Raw genomic sequence first — 17,748 nt, 5'->3', positions numbered from 1 at the left:
GGGGAACAAAAAAAAAAACGTCTCCCTTGTGTTCCCTGCCCTCAGTCATGAATCAAATCCCAAACGGGTGTACCTTCCTTCCCCAAGCCAGCTGTAGTCTTATACTGTATATAGCGCCATGTAAAGGCCCTCGGGAGGGTGGGCGGTCGTTAATGTCCCATGTCATGAACAGTGCTGCTGTGTAGCAGAGCAAAGAGTTATGGAGATGAGCGTAGCGACCGGGGAATGTTTTTCTGTCTGTCTGGAGTTACCCCCCCCCCCCCCTTTCTTTCCTCTCATCTGGACATTAACCACTTAAACCCACTTTGGTGACCCCCCCCCCCCCCCCCAGGGGTCTGTACTTGGCCCTCTCCTTTTTTTCCCCTTTACAACAAAACTCTTAGCTGAAAATAGACAAGCTCACAACACGCCGCAACACGATGTGCTGTGAGCTTGTAGGAAATCATATGGGAAACAAAAAATAAAGTGATAAAATGGTTCCGCGATCCAGAAATGGGTCCCGACCCACTGTTTGGGAACCCCTGCGCTAGGGTTCATGTGGTTAATGTGTTCTCAGGCCTCAGAGGCCAGACATCGTGAAACACCCGCGACAGCGGCCTCTTCGGGGGTTAACACCGATTACGACCAAGGTGTCACACACTCCCGCGGTTTAAGTAAACACAGGCGTCTTAGCTTTTTTTCCCACTTTGTGTGTGTGTGTGTGTGTGTGTGTGTGTGTGCGCGCCTCCAACCACTAAAGGTGTCAATATACAATCCCTCCAGATCTCTGTAAATGAAGTTAGAAGTGATACCTTTGCTTTCTGCTTTGCATGCAAATGCAGCTCCACCTTTTGCATTTCAAGGAGATAGGCAAAAGATTAAGCGAACCACGCTGTCACAATCTAAATGTAAGAGGAAAGAAATTAGATGTGAGTGTGAAACAAGAGATGTTTGGCAATTTTTTTTTCAGAGTCAGATTAACTTCCCTTTTGCATGTCGCGGCTGGTTGAGGAAAAGACAGGCCCACACAGTCCTGTTTTATGTGACAGCTATCTCAGGTTTAGAGATTAGGAATGATTTAGGAAGGAATTAACACGGAATTTGATCTAGTGATACGGAAGAGTGTGTCACATTATGCCGCTCAGATGTGCGTCGTTAGTCTGTGTGTCTTAAAATACTCGATTACATGATAACAATTACTTTGGGCATTCCTCAAGGTTATATTGAAGGACTACTGCTTTTGTCGCTGAGCTAGCAGTTCACGTGCTGTGATGTCGCATTAATAGAATTTGTGCTTTTTAATTTTCCTCCTATAAGATTGTTATTTGTTGCTATCATCCTGTGGTAGGGCTGGACAATATGACTTAAAATCTATATCTTGATTACGATTAATTTAAAAACAAAATAGCAGATCTACAAGCTCACAACGGGTCACAATGTAAGATGGATATTTTGTCATTGTACAATTAAGCATAATACATGGTTAAGTGGCTAGTTTATACATTAATTTAGACAGCACATATTAATGAACACTACACATTCAATGCAATGTAAATATTTTGGATTTAGCAAGCATTTTCATCCGTAGTCCCCAAACAAAAAAACTAAACAGGCAACAAAACAACAGAGAAAAAACAACAGTAAAAAGGCCACGTAATGACATAAAATACAAAATACAAGACAAAATGCAAGACACTCAAGAAAACGAATAAAACCTATAGCCTATTAAAAACGGCACCAGACATTCTGGGCATGGCGGTGTCCCCGGTCCCTGGGGTGTGGTGTGGCCGGCGCCCGACATCATGATGAACAGATATGTTGCTTCTTGTTGAGTTTGGTGGCCAGGTTAACTCCACGCTGCTGTGTGGAGTTGGTTAGAGTTGGTTAGCTGTCTTATCACAGTTGTTTGGTTGAGCATAGTAGCCACGCTAGCATGCTCCGGTGTTGTTACGGGTCCAAGTCCGCCATTACCCAGAACTCACAGTGCTCCGACGTCCCGTGGTGCTCTCCTCTGTTGATGGTAGATGGTAGTGCGTGGTCCTCCCCGGCCAGTCCAGCGTTTCTGGACGCAGAGAAGAGGTCGGCGATGGCGGCCGTAGTGGTGCACACACCGCCGTTTCACTCCAGTATATGTGACCTACCCGTTTGGCTGTCAACAGACTAATCAACAGACTAATCAATTTAGTTGATTATAAAAAAACGAATCAATTAAAACGTTTTGTTTATGTGTATATATATATAATATAGAAAGGAACCCCCCAATCGTTTAAGAGTATTGGTTCTAAATGTCGGTTTTGATATATTTCCTCACCATCAATAGTGTGCTCACCATCAATTGAATGATGCTGGTGGGGTTGACATCATATGTAGCAAATCCTTTAGTCAGGAAAACATTCCTTTTCTTAAATGCCATATGTTATGCATCTGGTTTTGTTATGAATGGGCAGACAAAATGAGAACCACAGAATGTCATTATCTCAACAATCACATATACATGCTTCAATTTACCATGTAGTCTGGGGAAATTATGTTTTGATTGCAATTCCATAGATGCATATGTACATGCACTTGAGTTGAGAGCAGCATTTTCTTCCTATCCTTATTTCATAGAATGATGCTTTAATGAGGAACATTGTTTTCCCAGAATGTTGTGATTTTTGTGTGAATGCTTTTACGTGAGAGGTCTTAATTCCGCATACTTATTAGATCAACATTTTGTTGAGGGGCCCTTTTTTTGTCCTATGGCACATGTGTTATGCTTCCCTGGTTTCCCCCTCTGTCCATTTTCATTCTCTTCGTCTCACGTACTCATCCGTACTCTGCTATCCTGAGTACTTCTTCCATCACTGCTCTCTCTCTCTCTCTCTCCTTAATTCTTCTGTGTGTCATACCCCTGCCCCCCCAGTCCCTCCCGTCCTCGTCCCTGGTGTCCAGTGAGTAAACGTGGAACCGTGTGAGCCTACGAGGAGCACTTTGAAATGAGACATGGGCCTGGGACATCACAGAAGATGCTAGGCACTCTCAACGAAGTCTGCTTGATTTATAAGAGAGCAGGGAGAGAGGGGGAATGTTTCCAGAGGCGCACAAGGCCACAAAGGTCCTCCATTAGTACCCCGACCCCTGATTCATGGGACCAACCACTGCAATGGGCAGAGAGGGAGGAGAAGAATAGAGGGATGGATGGATGGATGGCGGACATTGGGGGGTAGTGTGGACAGAAGGGGGTCTTTCTTTTTTACTTCCAAAAGTCTGCTATTTACATTTCCAGCACAGAAATGAGATACCCTAGCCCCAGTCATTTGTCAGCGGCCTGTGGTCCACAGACGTTAATGGTCCCATGGTTTGTACCTGGTGTTTTCTTTAGCTCTGCACCTGGCTGCTACCTTTTTCTTTTTTTGTACAATTATCCTCAAGGTTTTACTGTCCGCAAACCTAATTCACTGCTTCTCAAACCTTTTCGTGTCAAGGACCCCCAAATTGATATGTGTTTTCCGCCAGGCAACCATCTGAAAAGATTTGTTACCAGGGACTGCAAACTTTGTTCCAAAATGTTATATATACACATGTTTTTAAGACATTTAAAATAGCTGATCTAGCCGAGTTATAAAATAGGGTTAAAGTGGTTATGCTGATGATGCTATATGAACTCATTTTAGCTGGAGACCGCTTTGAACCCCGCTACCCAACTTTCACAACCACAGATCTAATTTGCTGTGTCCTAATCATGTGTTAAAGTGTGCTTTAACACATGAACACCACGGCCTGCCTGGTGTTTACTGTCTGTTTGCCATGCTGTAAAAATGTGTGAGGCGGCTTGTAAAAACCCTGACCACAGAGAAGTAAGCACCTACTTACTTAACTCCCCCTTTTGTGGATAAAATAACACCACCATCACCATCAAAACAACACCGACATCAACGACAAAAACTAAACAAAACAAACATGTGCTCTGGAGGTACTGCATAAAAACTGTCACTCAGGTTTTACTACTTTGAATATTTTCCTTTGATGAGAATCTGCCATAAGATAGATTAAAGTTTGTTGTGTGGGGGGGGGGGGGGGGGGGGGATCCAATGTATAATAAAGTTAGATTTTTTGCACCACTGCAAGACAGTTAAGGCTAGGATTAAGCATTATCTTGTTGGCCCGTGGCTTTGAAGATCACGTCCTGCTGTTCTCATGCAGCGTAGTGAGCCTTACACCGTTCCACCCAACCAAATCATGTTTGCTCACGGAGCCATGCAGTGTTGCCATGTCCGCTTATCATAAGTGACTTTGGGCTTTGCTTGTTAAAATGTAGTTGCTTATTTGGGCTTCCTTCCTAAATGTTGTTTAAAACAGTGGTTCTCGAATATTTTCATGTCAAGGACCCCCCATTAGGCCCCGTACGGACCTTCATCTGTGTATTTACAAGGTTTAAATACCTCACATCGTGTCCAAATTGTGAGCCTGTAGATTGGCCGTTTTCAAATAGCCGGTGTACTGTATAATATATATACTGTTGTTGTAGACCTGGCCGCTTGTTTGTCTTGCAAAATCTGGCAACGCTGGAGCCAAGCCATTCCATGTCAGGCCCCGGCTCACGTCACCGCGTGCTGCAGACGGAACCCATAACATGGCTTTGTTCCTGTTAGGGTTGTTTATGAACACTTTGTGACAGGCACACACCGGCTTTAAACTAACGGGGTAATAGCATTATGCTAACATTATATATATAAAAAAGAAAACATGTGTTTTCAGTGTGTGTTGCTTTGCACTTTGCCCAGGCGGCGTAGAGGCCATCTTTGCCTGGTTAGCGAGGCTCCCTGGAGCGGTTCATCACTGAACCAGCCCTGGGAGTCTTGCCCCCTGATATAAGCATACTGGAATGTATTGTGTTAGGTAAACATGCCTCACGCATGATTCTGTGTCTGCATCAGTGGTGCACGAATTAAGTACTCAGATGTTTTGCCCCATTCTGACCTGAGATCAGATTCTAAAAATGTCCGTTTGAAAATGACAGTTTTCAGAAAAAGCTATGTTTCTATGTCAGTCGTTCTTCGATTTTTCAAAAATAGCAGACCTACAAGCTCGTAGAGCTTGTAGGTCTGCTATTTTTCAATAGCTAAAGCATAACATAATGCTAACACCAAAAGGAGTTCCCGCCCAGAATGGGTTAAGTAATAAGTAGCAATGCAATGATGTAGAAATACTCATCAAAATGCACTTAAAGTACCAAAGTAATCTATGCTTTTGCTAAATATCTGCTGTAAAAAAAATAGGCCTACAGTATTTGCCTGGCCTCTGAGATGTAGATGAGTACAAGTGTAAAGTATCAAGAAGTGGGAAATACCCAAGTAAAGTAAAAGTAGCTTAGAATTGTAAATGTACTTTCCGCCAATGTACAGTGCGTTCGTTGCCATGGCAACACGGACCGGTTTCCTTAACACGCACGTCGGTTCCTATAATAGACCCTCGTTGCACGGCACGAATTATTATGAGATGTTCCTGGTGAAGCTGCGTACATGATTGAACAGCCCCCAGCACAGCGAGCATGCTGGGTAATAAGAGATGGTCACAGGACTTGTGGTGGTGGTGGTGGTGGTGGGGGGGGGTCAGCAGCAGCATGTTACAGAACACCGGAGAGTGTTTTACAGGCGTGTCCTGTGTGTGTGTGTGTGTGTGTGTGTGTGTGTGTGTGTGTGAGGAGGAACTATGGGGAGGAAGAGACAGGGAGAAAAGAAGGTGTAAAACGCTGTCTGACTGCAGGCCCTCTCCTGTTACCGGACGTCCTGACTCCTTACCCACCAGACATCCACATTCCCTCATACACACACGCACGCACGCATGCATGCACACACACACACACACACACACACACACACACACACACTACCAAATCTGACAGGAAAATATAGGGGGAGGGGGGGGAGGGGGCTGTGATGGAGCATAGGGGATTATGCAGTATGTATGCAGCTGGCGGGTGTCACAATAAAGACACTTAGGGCCCTGTCCACTCTCCTCCTCCATCCTCCTCTCTTTCCCCCCAAAAATACATGCTTCGCTCCCAGGCTCCTCTTCCCTCTTCTTTTCCACTTCCACTGTTTTCCTATACGCTCGTGTGTCCCTTCCTGTTCCCGCCATCCCGTTTTCTCTGACCTGAGACGTCTTTGAAGGCCTGCTCTGGGAGTTTGTTATACCGTTATTCATTACATACATTTCATTCCCCTCTCAATTGTAGTAATCACTCGGGGTGATGTATGTGTCGGAGCCATCGTTACATTTGGCCAGCCTAAATATTTTGTGCATGCCATTTTATAAAGATGTTATCATTACCTCGCCCCCCCTCTCCCCGTAAGAAACACAAGGGATTATCGGTTCTTAAATGTAATGTCAGGGCCTGATAACACCTGATATCTTTGCAAGAGATTGATATAGTCCAGTGCAATCTCCTCCTCACTCTGGTGCATTATTCATGCAAATGGGAGGAAACGATTAAAAAGACCATGGCAGCACAAGCCTCCGTGCTGCAAGATAGAACGGTCCTTTTGACTCCTAACTGCACAGCAGAGCATGACGGCCACAACCAGGTGATAACCTTAACCCCAAATTTGCATCCCACCTAACCACTGCTTGTACCACTCTCTCCACATCGCCAAGCTATACTCTGTACCGCTATGTTAGTTTGCATATTCGGAGTGGAACCGGTGAAAAACACAGGAAGGTATGATGAGGTGGTTAGGGAATCCTGGGGTTGACCATTGATACCAATGAGAGAGGGACGAGGAAACGGAGGAGACAGGGGAGCGAGAGAGAAGGGGGACGCCCCTCTGGGAGAGCGATGGCTATCTCCTCGCCCAGTGTCACGGTGAAGTGCCTGAAGCCTGGCTTTTCCTCCCACGGCTTTCCATACCGTATCCCCTCCGGCCAGGGCGATGTGGGCGGAATTGTCTGGGATTAGAGAAGCTTCCACGTCTCGTCTGCTATGGAAACGTGGTATCCCTGCAGGTGGGGCTGAGGTGATGCAACGCTGCATGGGAAACCTGATGTGTAGATAGAGGTAATCACTGCGGAGCGCAATCAAGAGAGGGGTGTTTCCCCAAATCTCTCTCGCCGTGGCTTTATATCGTTACCAGGAAATGAATTGATATGCCTGTGAGGTACACACAGTAGAGCATCTGTTCCTTGTTTGTGCTGGTGATGGTGGAAGGCCAGTACGTTTTTTTTTAGTTTGGTTTTGTTTGTATAGGTGCGTCATACATTAATGGATAATAATTTACCGACGAGTCATTAAAGGCATAGACCACTGTGTGTGTGTGTGTGTGTGTGTGTGTGTGTGTGTGTGTGTGTGTGTGTGTGTGTGTGTGTGTGTGTGTGTGTGTGTGTGTGTGTGTGTGTGTGTGTGTGTGTGTGTGTGTGTGTGTGTGTGTGTGTGTGTGTGTGTCTCTGTGTGTGTGTGTGTGTCTCTGTGTGTCTCTGTGTGTGTGTGTGTGTGTCTCTGTGTGTCTGTGTGCGTGCGTGCGTGCGTCTTTTCAGTGTCATACTGCTTCAACTTTTATTTGAGCTCTGTCATTGCTCATGTTTGAGTCATTGACCTTGAGGCTGCGTGTCTTCTTACCCAACTCTCACTTTTTCTTTCTCCAATGCATTATTCAGGCTCTGATTCATAGCGGACCTTGGAATAAGTTTACATATTCAGCCTCAGATGAACATCCCAGACGGCCTTCTGTGGGTGGCGGTTTCCTTTCAGTGTCAGTGTCATTGTTTCCTTTCTGGGTGAAAGAGAAAGTGTCATCCTCTCCTTTCGTTGTGCAAGAATGTCGTCCTTTTCGCTGCTCAAGGATCCTCGTCCTAGATCGCCGTATATACATTTTTAAGTGACACATTTCTCACCTTGCTCGATTGGAATCGGTTGGAATTCTTGAGCAGGAATATCTAAGCCACAGTGTCCACATTACACCGCTATGTGTTCTCTAGGCCAGTGGTTTTCAACCTGTGGGCCGGAAAATCATCGATTGATTGACCAGCAAAATGAACATGCTCAAAAAAATGCATGCAGCCCACCCATCTGCACACTCAAGTTGTCATCGATCACTTTTTGAGATTTTCAAGTGGGCTCGGATCCAGTCAAGATTGAGAACCCACTGCTCTAGGCTATCTCTGATACATTGACCCCCATGATCCCTCTCTAACGTCAGCCGCTCTGTGGCTGTGTCTGCTTTTCCTCCGAGGTGCTCTGCTGACAGGGCGAGGGGTATGGTATGCCGAGGTGCTCCTGGCCCTCGCCCTCTGTCCATATGTTTTGTGTTACGCCCTAGGAGGTGCCACACTCGGCGGAGGGAGGGGAGCGGGTGGGGGGTGGATAAAGCAGGCCTCTCCGGGCCTAAATGACGCATGACATGGCGCTGCGCTCCAGGGCCTTATTTATGGCTTCCCATGTCAGCGAAGGCCTTCTCCCCTGGGGAGCCCTGCAGCCGTTACCCCGCTTGCTGCTAGCCCAGTCAGCACGGAGCACTCATCTTTAGCCCCCCCCCCCCCCCCCACCCCACCACCACACACACACACACACACCTCCCATTTCTGGAATGCTGATCACCACACTGTAGCTGAACGTACATTATACTCTGATGTATATATAGATGAAAAAAGCCATTGCATATTTGCACATACACAAAGAAGAACCTATTTGGTTTATGTGGTTTATAGTGACCGTTGCTATGCCATGACACGAGAACTGTTGCAGGACTTATGAAGTGCTACTTCGGCGGAATTAGCCTTGTGTTTGTTAGGGCTGTGGCCGCTGCAGCTGCCAGGGTACACACTGCCTCTTTTTATCAATGCCTCTGATGTGGAGGGACGTGTGAAATATGGAGCGCCAGTGAGGAAGAGATTTGGTGAGAGGATCTGAGTGCAGTTCCTCTGCAGCTACTCAAGAATCCATGTACACATCACACCGTGATATCAAACAGACACACCACAGCAAATACACACAAACGCACACACACACACACGCACAATTGTACGCATTACACACATACCCATGCATGCTCTCTCTCATTCTCTCTGTCACACACACACACGTCGTCTTCATGAGTTATCCAGGAATGTGTCAGTGATCCCTCTCCAGGGCTTTGATGTGAGTAGAAAGGGAAGAATGCAGAGGAAGAGATGGCCGAGGGGAAAGAGGAAGCTACAGGCTGAATGGCAAAGACATGATACCAGAAAATATATAATAGCTTAAAGAAGTGGTAATGGTGTGACACAAGTCCAGGTGTGCCTGGATTTTGTGACGACCACACATTAGACCCAGCCAGACCTCAAAGAAATACATAGTCATACCACTGGCGGATTTAAAATCAAGCAAGACTCCTATTATTATTGTTATTATTTAAATATACTGTAACTGTATATAACTAGATAATCAGAATCAGAAGCCTTTATTGCCATGACATGACATGACATGCAAACATGTTAGGAATTTGGTTTGGTGGACAGCAGAGTGCAGTTACAACATTAGGACAAGTGCAAAACAGGACAAGACAGTGCAAAAACAACAGTGTGTTGTGAATAGTGAACAGTGTGTTGTGAATAGTGAATAAATATAAAGTGCAGAGAGTTCAGGTCAGTTCAGAGCACAAGTCAGTCCATTCCACTCTGAGTGGGGATGGAGGGAGGATAGAAGGCGGTCAGGGAGGGACACCAGCAGCGTTGAGGAGCCGCATAGCCGTGGGGAAAAAGCTGTTTGAATGTCGGGCCTTCATAGTCTTTAGGGACCACAACCTCCTGCCTGAGGGAAGCGGGGCAAAATGACTGTGGCCTGGGTGTGCAGGGTCAGCCATGATCTTCCTGGCCCTCCTCGAAGCTCTACTCCTAAACAGGGCCTCAAGGGGGGGGGGGGGGGGGGGCAAAGGGCAGCCAATCACCCTCTCTGCTGATGGTATGACCCGCTGCAGCTTGGCCTTGTCCTTGGCCGCTGCAGCGGGGAACCCAACCGTGATGGCCAGGGTGATGGACTCTATGATGGCATTGTAGAAATTAACCAGCAACCAGGAAGCGGCATGACTCCACTGTGGCGACTGGAGTGCCTCCCAATATGATGGGGGGGGGGGGGGGAGGGGCCAGGGCACATGCATGAAGTAAGTGGCAAAGTGAGTTTTATTTTTTAAATAGCTGATCTAACAAGCCCACAACGCTTCACGACGCCATGTGTTCAGTGGTTATGTAGTTATGTACTTTTTATTTGGCATTAGTAAGTAAAAAACTAAATGTTTACAGAGTAATAAGAGTTATAAAACACCTGTTATAGAGGCTATTTAGCATCAAGTGTGCTTGGGTATTTCCACTTGCCGATTGGTGTGCATCAGGCGCAAAATGGTTTGCGAACCACCGGCTTAACAAAGACCTTAAATGAGCATGGGAAGAAGGCAGGTGATGGTGATAAATGAGCATGGGAAGAAGGCAGGTGATGGCGACACGGGAGGGACGAGGGAGTTAACGCAGGATGGGACAGACAGAAGGGAGAAGAGAGCACCGGGGATTTGACTCTCCCTCTGGCTTCTCGCATTACTCTCTGCAGCGGTGAGAGAGAGAGAGAGATGGAGCAGCGTTGGGGCTTTATGTGGCCTTTTCAGCTCAGAACAAGCCCCCTTATGCGAAACAATACGTCCCCACCTCGGGACCTCCTCTGACAACAAGGCCCTCTCTTCTCCCCCTTCCCAGGCCCTGTCCCGTCCTGTCCTCCTGTTTGAAATCCACTCAGGACCATTGTTTAGTCTAGCAGACGTCTCCCTCTTTAGATCTTCCACCGCCGTCAGCGAGGCACACATCCCGCGCCCTAGTGGTGTTCTCTCTCTGTCCTCTCTCCCGCTCCGCGGCCAGGCAGCTCCTTGGCCCGCACCCACTCATAATTGGGCTCTTTATGGCATCGTTAAAGCGCCACGGCGAGTGCATGGTTGCCCGAGCGGAGCGCATTTGAATGCCGCTTGTTTCCCGCTGAGCGAACAAAAGCCAGTGGTGTGGCTAACGGGCCACATCCGGCCCAGTGTCTCAGGTTCTGAGAAGCAACCGTTCAGCAAGCGGTTGCGGAGAGTGTGTGTGTGTGTGTGTGTGTGTGTGTGTGTGTGTGTGTGTGTGTGTGTGTGGTGTGTGTGTGTGTGTGTGTGTGTGTGTGTGTGTGTGTGTGTGTGTGTGTACGTGTGAGCGCATTGTGAAGTGCAGTGCAGTGCATGGATGTGTGCACACCTGTTTGATGTATATATGCATGCACGTGTGTTAGCTTTGCGTGTGTGCGCGCATTTGAGCATGGTATGACTAACATGCACCTGCAGAGTGGTGGACAGTCCTCCCCTGTTCAGCATTTGGTTTCTAGTGCTGCCAAAGACCACAGCAGGAATCTCCCCACACTCTGTCCATAATGAGAGGTGGAAACAGAGCGTTCCCACTGCCACCCCCCCCCCCACACACACACACACACACACACACACACACACACACACACACCTCTCACTCTCTCGCTGGGCTGTACACTGGATGTCCAAACACATGACGAAGACAAAGTTAGAGATCAAAGGAGAGATGGGAGCCTGCTGCTCCTGATGCTCTTTGCCAGGCCTGGAGATTAAAGCAGTGGAATTGGTTTTGTCCAGCTTGACTGGTCAGGAGGCATAGGGAGGCGGATGTGGGGGGTGGGGGGGGGGGGGGGGGGGGGGGGGGGGGGGGGGGGGGGGGGGGGGGGGGGACACCACGCTTACGGACTGGGTCAGAGGATTAGAGCTTGAGCCAGTGTCTGTGCTTTCATTTGGCACCCAGTGGTGCAAAGTGCAGTACCTGGACTCACAGTGCAGACATAGTGACATACTGTATAGTACAGTGACCTATGGTCTCTCTCCTCCCCCCGTCTGACAACTCCAAATCTTCTTCGATGTGAAACTGAATGAAATGCTGGTGGTCTCCACCTCAGAAGGTCCTGGTGTCTTGGATTGCCGCTGAGGGCCTTATGGCTGAGTGATGGAGCTGGAGAATGACTTGAGGGTATTTTCCTCTCCTATCCTCACCCCTACTTTTCGCTCCTGTCCCAATTTCCTTTCCTCTCCGTTCCCCTTGTCCTCCCATCCCCTCGCTTGCTTTTCTCGTCCCCTTCACTCCTCTCCTCCGTCCCACCGCGCTCTTCCATCAGCCGGTCCTCGTGGGGAGCCCGGTCGTTTCGCTGCCTCGCAGCGGTTCAGCCCGCGGGGGCTGACAGCCGCCTCTGATTTGTTGGGGACGTGTGATCGCTCGATCCATCAGGTCCATCAGGCCGATGCCAGGGGCCTCCCGGGGGACCCGCCCTGCGTTTGGCCCATGCCGCTGAAGGGAAGTGGAAGACTCCATCAGGGAAGCCATTAAGATCACAGCGGGCCCAGAAAAATGAGGCTGATCCTGTCACTCACCGCGTCGGGGAGCTGGGCAGCGGCCGCGGCTCCTACCCCAGCCCCCTTCAGTCACATTCCACCGCTGTTTGTCCAAGCCTTTTGATCTGGGGGCACGACCGGACGGAGCGAGAGATGAATGAGCCAACGTGTGAAGTTGGCAACGTTTGGGGCTAGCGTACGGCACGGGAGATGAATCCAGCCTGGCTGCCAGACCCGCGCTGGTGCTGAGAGCTGGTTTTGTTATCTGAACATTTGGGGGGTGAGGGAGGGGGGGAAGAAGATGTGAAGAGGGGTCTCGATCTCCCATAGCCCCACATCTCCATATTTCTTCTCACCCTTCCGTGTCCCCCCCCAACCCCCGTTGCTATGACAGAGATGGACCACTTCCACCTTGTGGCGTGGTCTCAGACTAAACACTCCTCTCTGGTGTTGACGCCTCGGCGCAGCGGCCACCTCCAGCGATGGCCCTCTTATCTCATTAAAACAATAATGATTTCACTGGCTGCCGTTCCCACAGATAGGGCCCAGTGTTTGTCTTTGGCCCTGTGGCTTACAGGCTGCACGAGGGTTTGGCTGCTTCCCCCTGCCTGTCTGCCTGTCGTATATCAGCATGCAGCAGCACCGTCACCCCCTGATTTACGGCTGTTTATCCCCAGTCAGCCCCACAGCAACAGATGGGCCCTGGCTATTTACTCAGGGAGGGGGGGATCCCCGACCAATTGAATAAATACAACCAATAAAAACAACCAACCCAAGCAGTGATCATCATTGGGGGGGAGTAGATTTTAATTGCAATTTATGGGTCACTAGAGAAAGAGAGAGGCCAAAATGTAGATTGTTTCCAGTTCTTGTCATTCATCAGGTGTCACAGTGATCAGGACTCCAGAATCATCCGTCTGTCTCGGGTGTTTCTTATCTTAACTACTCTTTCCGTAGCAGTGCATGCAGATGGTTCTGAACCATTGTCTGATGACACGATTGGACTGGCTAGATCATGTGTTATGTATTATTAAATGTTATAACCTATTAAAATATATAAAATACACAAATAACACTTTATCCTTGGATTGTCAACTTAATAAAGCTGTAAATCACATCAGCTAAGAAAGAACGGTTTCAATTGATCTATGGCATGTTGGAGATAGGCTTTAAGTTATGGCCCACAGCACTGTATACCTTTCTATAATATAGGCCTACGTTGTTATTGTAGGACTCTCCGTACCTGTATGCATCAGATTTCACATTATAGATTTTTCTCCCCTTTTGATGGATAGAAACCAGGTTTGCCCCTTGCACCTGTCTGCCATAAATTACCATTCCTGGTTTGCATTTATCCCAGGTGAAAGTTAAGCCCCCTTTTGGAAATGATTCTGGACTAAGTACACCGATAGCAGTTAGTAATATCCTCCCCTGCGTATGGCATTCCATAGAGACACATGGGTATGTGATTGTGATGCAGTGACTTTCATATTTTCCCAAGATCTTAAGTGTATGATAAGTGAGAACGGGGAACACGGCTCATTCCTCAGACATCCTGTGTCTCCACAGCTTAACAGCAACAGGAGTGAGTGGAGGAATTAGGTGGCTCGTCGCCAGAACACATTGTAAGTGAAAAAGTGTTAATTTGTCAGTTCCATGGGACTGATGTGACTAATGAGACTATTGTGAGGCATAGAGGCATGTCGGTGGGTCCTGTAATGAGCTGAGCAGGGTCCTGGCATTATGTCTCTTGTTAGTTAGGTCCACCCAAGCCTCATCGCCTCTCTGATTAAGTTGTGATGTAAGTGTACAGTAGCATAGTGGATTCATGGCTGTTATTATAGTCACTGTTTCTCAATGGGTGTGAAAAATACAAGCTGGGTACATGTGAGGTTTTAAGACACATATCTTCACATGCTTACAGAAGCACAGTTCGTGTTGCAGGATCTGACAACTTTTTGTTTTTGCTATGTCTTTCTTGTTAACGTCTTATGCTGCGTATAATGCTCACCCAAGATCCCTGTGGTTTCCTTTGTAAAATTGGGTAATTTTTTAACATGGTAAACACCCACGGATTTGGCTATGCCATGTATGGACAGAGCAGGGGAATGGCCTGAGATGTTGGATGTGTTGGGCTATGCATGGCCAGGCCTAGTGGTGTCAGCTCAAGTTGGAGATTTATGCCCCAGCCAGCTACCCCCTCGGTCTGCAGCGAGACAGTGAGGGAGAGAGAGAGAGCACATCTGGAGCCAATCTTCAAGATGGAGGAGAAGATCTGTGTCAGGGATTGGACCAGCAGCCTGGCTAAGATCAGATCAGCCCAGCCCCGATCGCACCCACTTTCCTGGCGCTAAAGTGCTCAGTTTCTGGCCGCCTTTGTGGTCCTAATACTAGCACTCCTGACCAGCAACGGTGCCACATGATGTCACTGATCCACAGAAATTGTTGACATCCATACTCGTCAACTACACAAAAATCAATAGAATTTAGCTAGACCACCTGGTGAGCTTGTTCCACATCTCGTTTGTTGTTTGTCTTTCAGATGTACCCCTTCTCTCCACCCCCCCCCCCCCCCCCCCGCCAAGAACGCCCTCAACTTTCACACACACATTGCATACATTAGAGCAGTTTCTCAATGACTGGCTCCAGTGTCTGATAAGTGGAATGAAATACCACTGGTGCTGACAACAGCTTGTCAAAGGCATCAAGTACACCAGACCACACGGACGGGCCGGGGGTGGGGGTGGGTGGGTGCGCTGGAAGAAGGAAATGACATCATGGCATTTCAAGCGTGGCGTGAGACGCATGAGGACAATCTAACTCGCACATTGCAAGTTAGATGAGAGAAGGATGATGATGATGATGATGATGATGATTTCTTTTTTAGGTATCATTTCATTACATGTGGCTGGTTGTGATTATGAATCAAATGCAGCTTAGACCAGTGATTCTCACTTCTCTTTTGAGCGGCTCCAACATTTTACCGTGTGCGTTTGGGTCTCTGTTTGTGTCTATTTCAGCACAGTTACTGTGGTTACCGTGTCAATTAGTCTACTTCAGTCAGTGATGCAATGAGTATGTAATCCAAGACGCTGCTCACTTCACACAGGGTGTGATTTATTTTATTTATTTCAAGGACCCTTACATTGATATGTACTACCCCACGAGATTAATTTATCTCTGGGACAACGGTTTAATTTAAGACCTTTTTTTTTACTTTCTCTGAGACTGTACAAATGGCTCCATTTGTACAGTCTCAAATTAAAATCCATTTCGTTCCTAATCCTGACTGTCATTTAGACCACGTTGAGAACCAGTGGTTTAGCCGACACAAACCTCTACAGCTATAACTACTCCCTCGACAGCGAGGAAAGACCGTCGGTCGCACTTTATCAACCGCAACAATTCAGCATAATTAATTCTGTACAAAAGTCACACCCGTGTGAACTGAGTTGTGCAACTCCGTGTGGGGGTCCCCGGTGGGTCCGTGGAACTTCCAGACCCACAGGAACGCGCCCAGGGTGCCGTCCCCGGTTCTGGCGAGCGGCCCCGCATCCGAAACGGTCGAGAATTAGACAACTCTCTCTCTCTCTCTCATGCACGCTCCACATTGTAATTAGCAGGCAACAGTGCAAAACTATCTCTCTCTCTGGTTCTAGCACAACAGTGCCACTTTTGCCCCTATTGGTACCCTAAACATGGGGACATAGGGATGACATTGCTGTTCCTTGGAGTGGCTGCACCACTCAAAAAGGAAAATGCTAATATCATTACATGGCCATTCTGTCGGGGTTGAAATGTACATGATTTACATCGTTTTGTCATTGTGTTCCACTCAATAGGGCGTTTATGTGCAGCGTAGTGTTTCCTGTGTATTTAGGGATGCTTGTTTGACCTGCTGGCCCAAACATCTCGCTCTAGACGAATCTTAATTGTATCTGTTGTGTTTTCTAAGCTTGTGTGATTTATAGCTATTTGAGACCCCTAGCTATTTACTTTAGCCATAGTCATCAGGAATACAGATGTCACTTTGATTGACTTGGAAAATGTGGAGCAGCCAAAGCATAAAGTGGAAATGTTCACCCAGTAACACAAGATAAACAGTGGGAGGGGAGCACTCGCACACACACGTGCACACACGCACAGACGCGTGCACACGCACGCGCGCGCACACACACACACACACACACACACACACTTCCTATCTCTCTCTTTCTCTATCCCTCTCGCGTGCTCTCACACACACACACACACACACACACACACACACACACACACACACACACACACACACACACTCCCTATCTCTCTCTCTCTCTTTCCCTATCCCTCTCGCTCTCTCTCTTCTCTCTCTCTCACACACACACACACACACACACACATCTTATAACGCTAGATAAACAGTTAGGAAAGAGGAGCCAAACACAACAGCAGGAGAAGGGAAAGTGTCCTGTTGGCATAGGGTTTCCCAGAGTAAGTGTTATTTGAAAAGCAGCTGAAGGGGGTGACACTCACTCCCCTCCCACCCAATCTCCTTCCCTCACTCCCTATCTCGCTCCCTCCCTCGCTCGCTCCCTCACTCACTCAACCATCTGTTGTTCTCTCTCTCTCTCTCTCTCTCTCTCTCTCTCTCTTCTCAGGCTGCTCTAAGTGCCTTGAAACAGCTGTCGGAGCAGGGACTGGACCAAGTCGACGGCCCCATCAAGGTACGTAGGCCACAGATCACGTCCAAGACACAAGGCACGCCATGCAACTCCCAATAGCCGCAGCACTAGTGATCTATCGTTCATTTCATTGACTCCAGTCACTTCGTTCCTGTTTGCTAACAGATTAGTCATTTGTTCACAGTTCAGTGTGTCCGGTTCAGCGCTCCTCATGTAGTTTGCTCCAAGGACGAGAGAGGAACGTCTCTCTTCAGCCAGTCAAAATGTTGCATTTGCAGCTGATCGACTGAACCCCGCGTCACTGGGCTTTCCACATGGAGGAACATGAACATCCTTTATTTACCCAGGGTAGTAGCTAAGCGCTAATTTTCAGCAACGCCCTGCACATAGAGACACACACATTAAAACCTGGGAGCTGACCAGTACAACCACAGTCTTATACTGTTGGCCACTAAGCAGCTCCACTGGAGCAGTTGGGGGTTCAGTTCCTTGCTCAGGGGCAATTCAGCGGTGTTGGGTGAGTGATGACAATCACTTCCCGACCCAGATTCTTCCTGCCCGTCCGGGGAATCGAACCAGCAACCTTTCGGCAACAAGGGCGCTCCTCTAACCCTTAGGCCACCGCTGCCCAGAACAACTTAAGGAACGCTCACTTTTAATGAAGTGAGCGAACGTCACAACACTATGCAGCACACTTATGGTGGTGCGTTATACAGATTGTAGAAACACATTTGGGA

The 17,748-nt window shown here is 47.9% G+C and overlaps 1 protein-coding gene across 1 annotated transcript in view; it reads left to right on the top strand.

Moving 5' to 3' along the window:
• The window catches only part of stau2 (staufen double-stranded RNA binding protein 2), a 109,998-nt gene that overhangs the window by 87,200 nt on the left and 5,050 nt on the right, over positions 1-17,748 (top strand). Inside the window, 1 exon segment of the mRNA XM_083778567.1 lies at positions 16,988-17,061. Within this exon segment, the coding sequence (XP_083634693.1) occupies positions 16,988-17,061 (74 nt within the window).

This window comes from Protomyctophum parallelum (assembly GCF_964188405.1).
Source record: "Protomyctophum parallelum genome assembly, chromosome: 12".
Taxonomy (NCBI): Eukaryota; Metazoa; Chordata; class Actinopteri; order Myctophiformes; family Myctophidae; genus Protomyctophum; species Protomyctophum parallelum.
The sequence above is the reverse complement of the archived record's forward strand: the minus strand, read 5'-3'. Positions and strand labels throughout refer to the sequence as shown.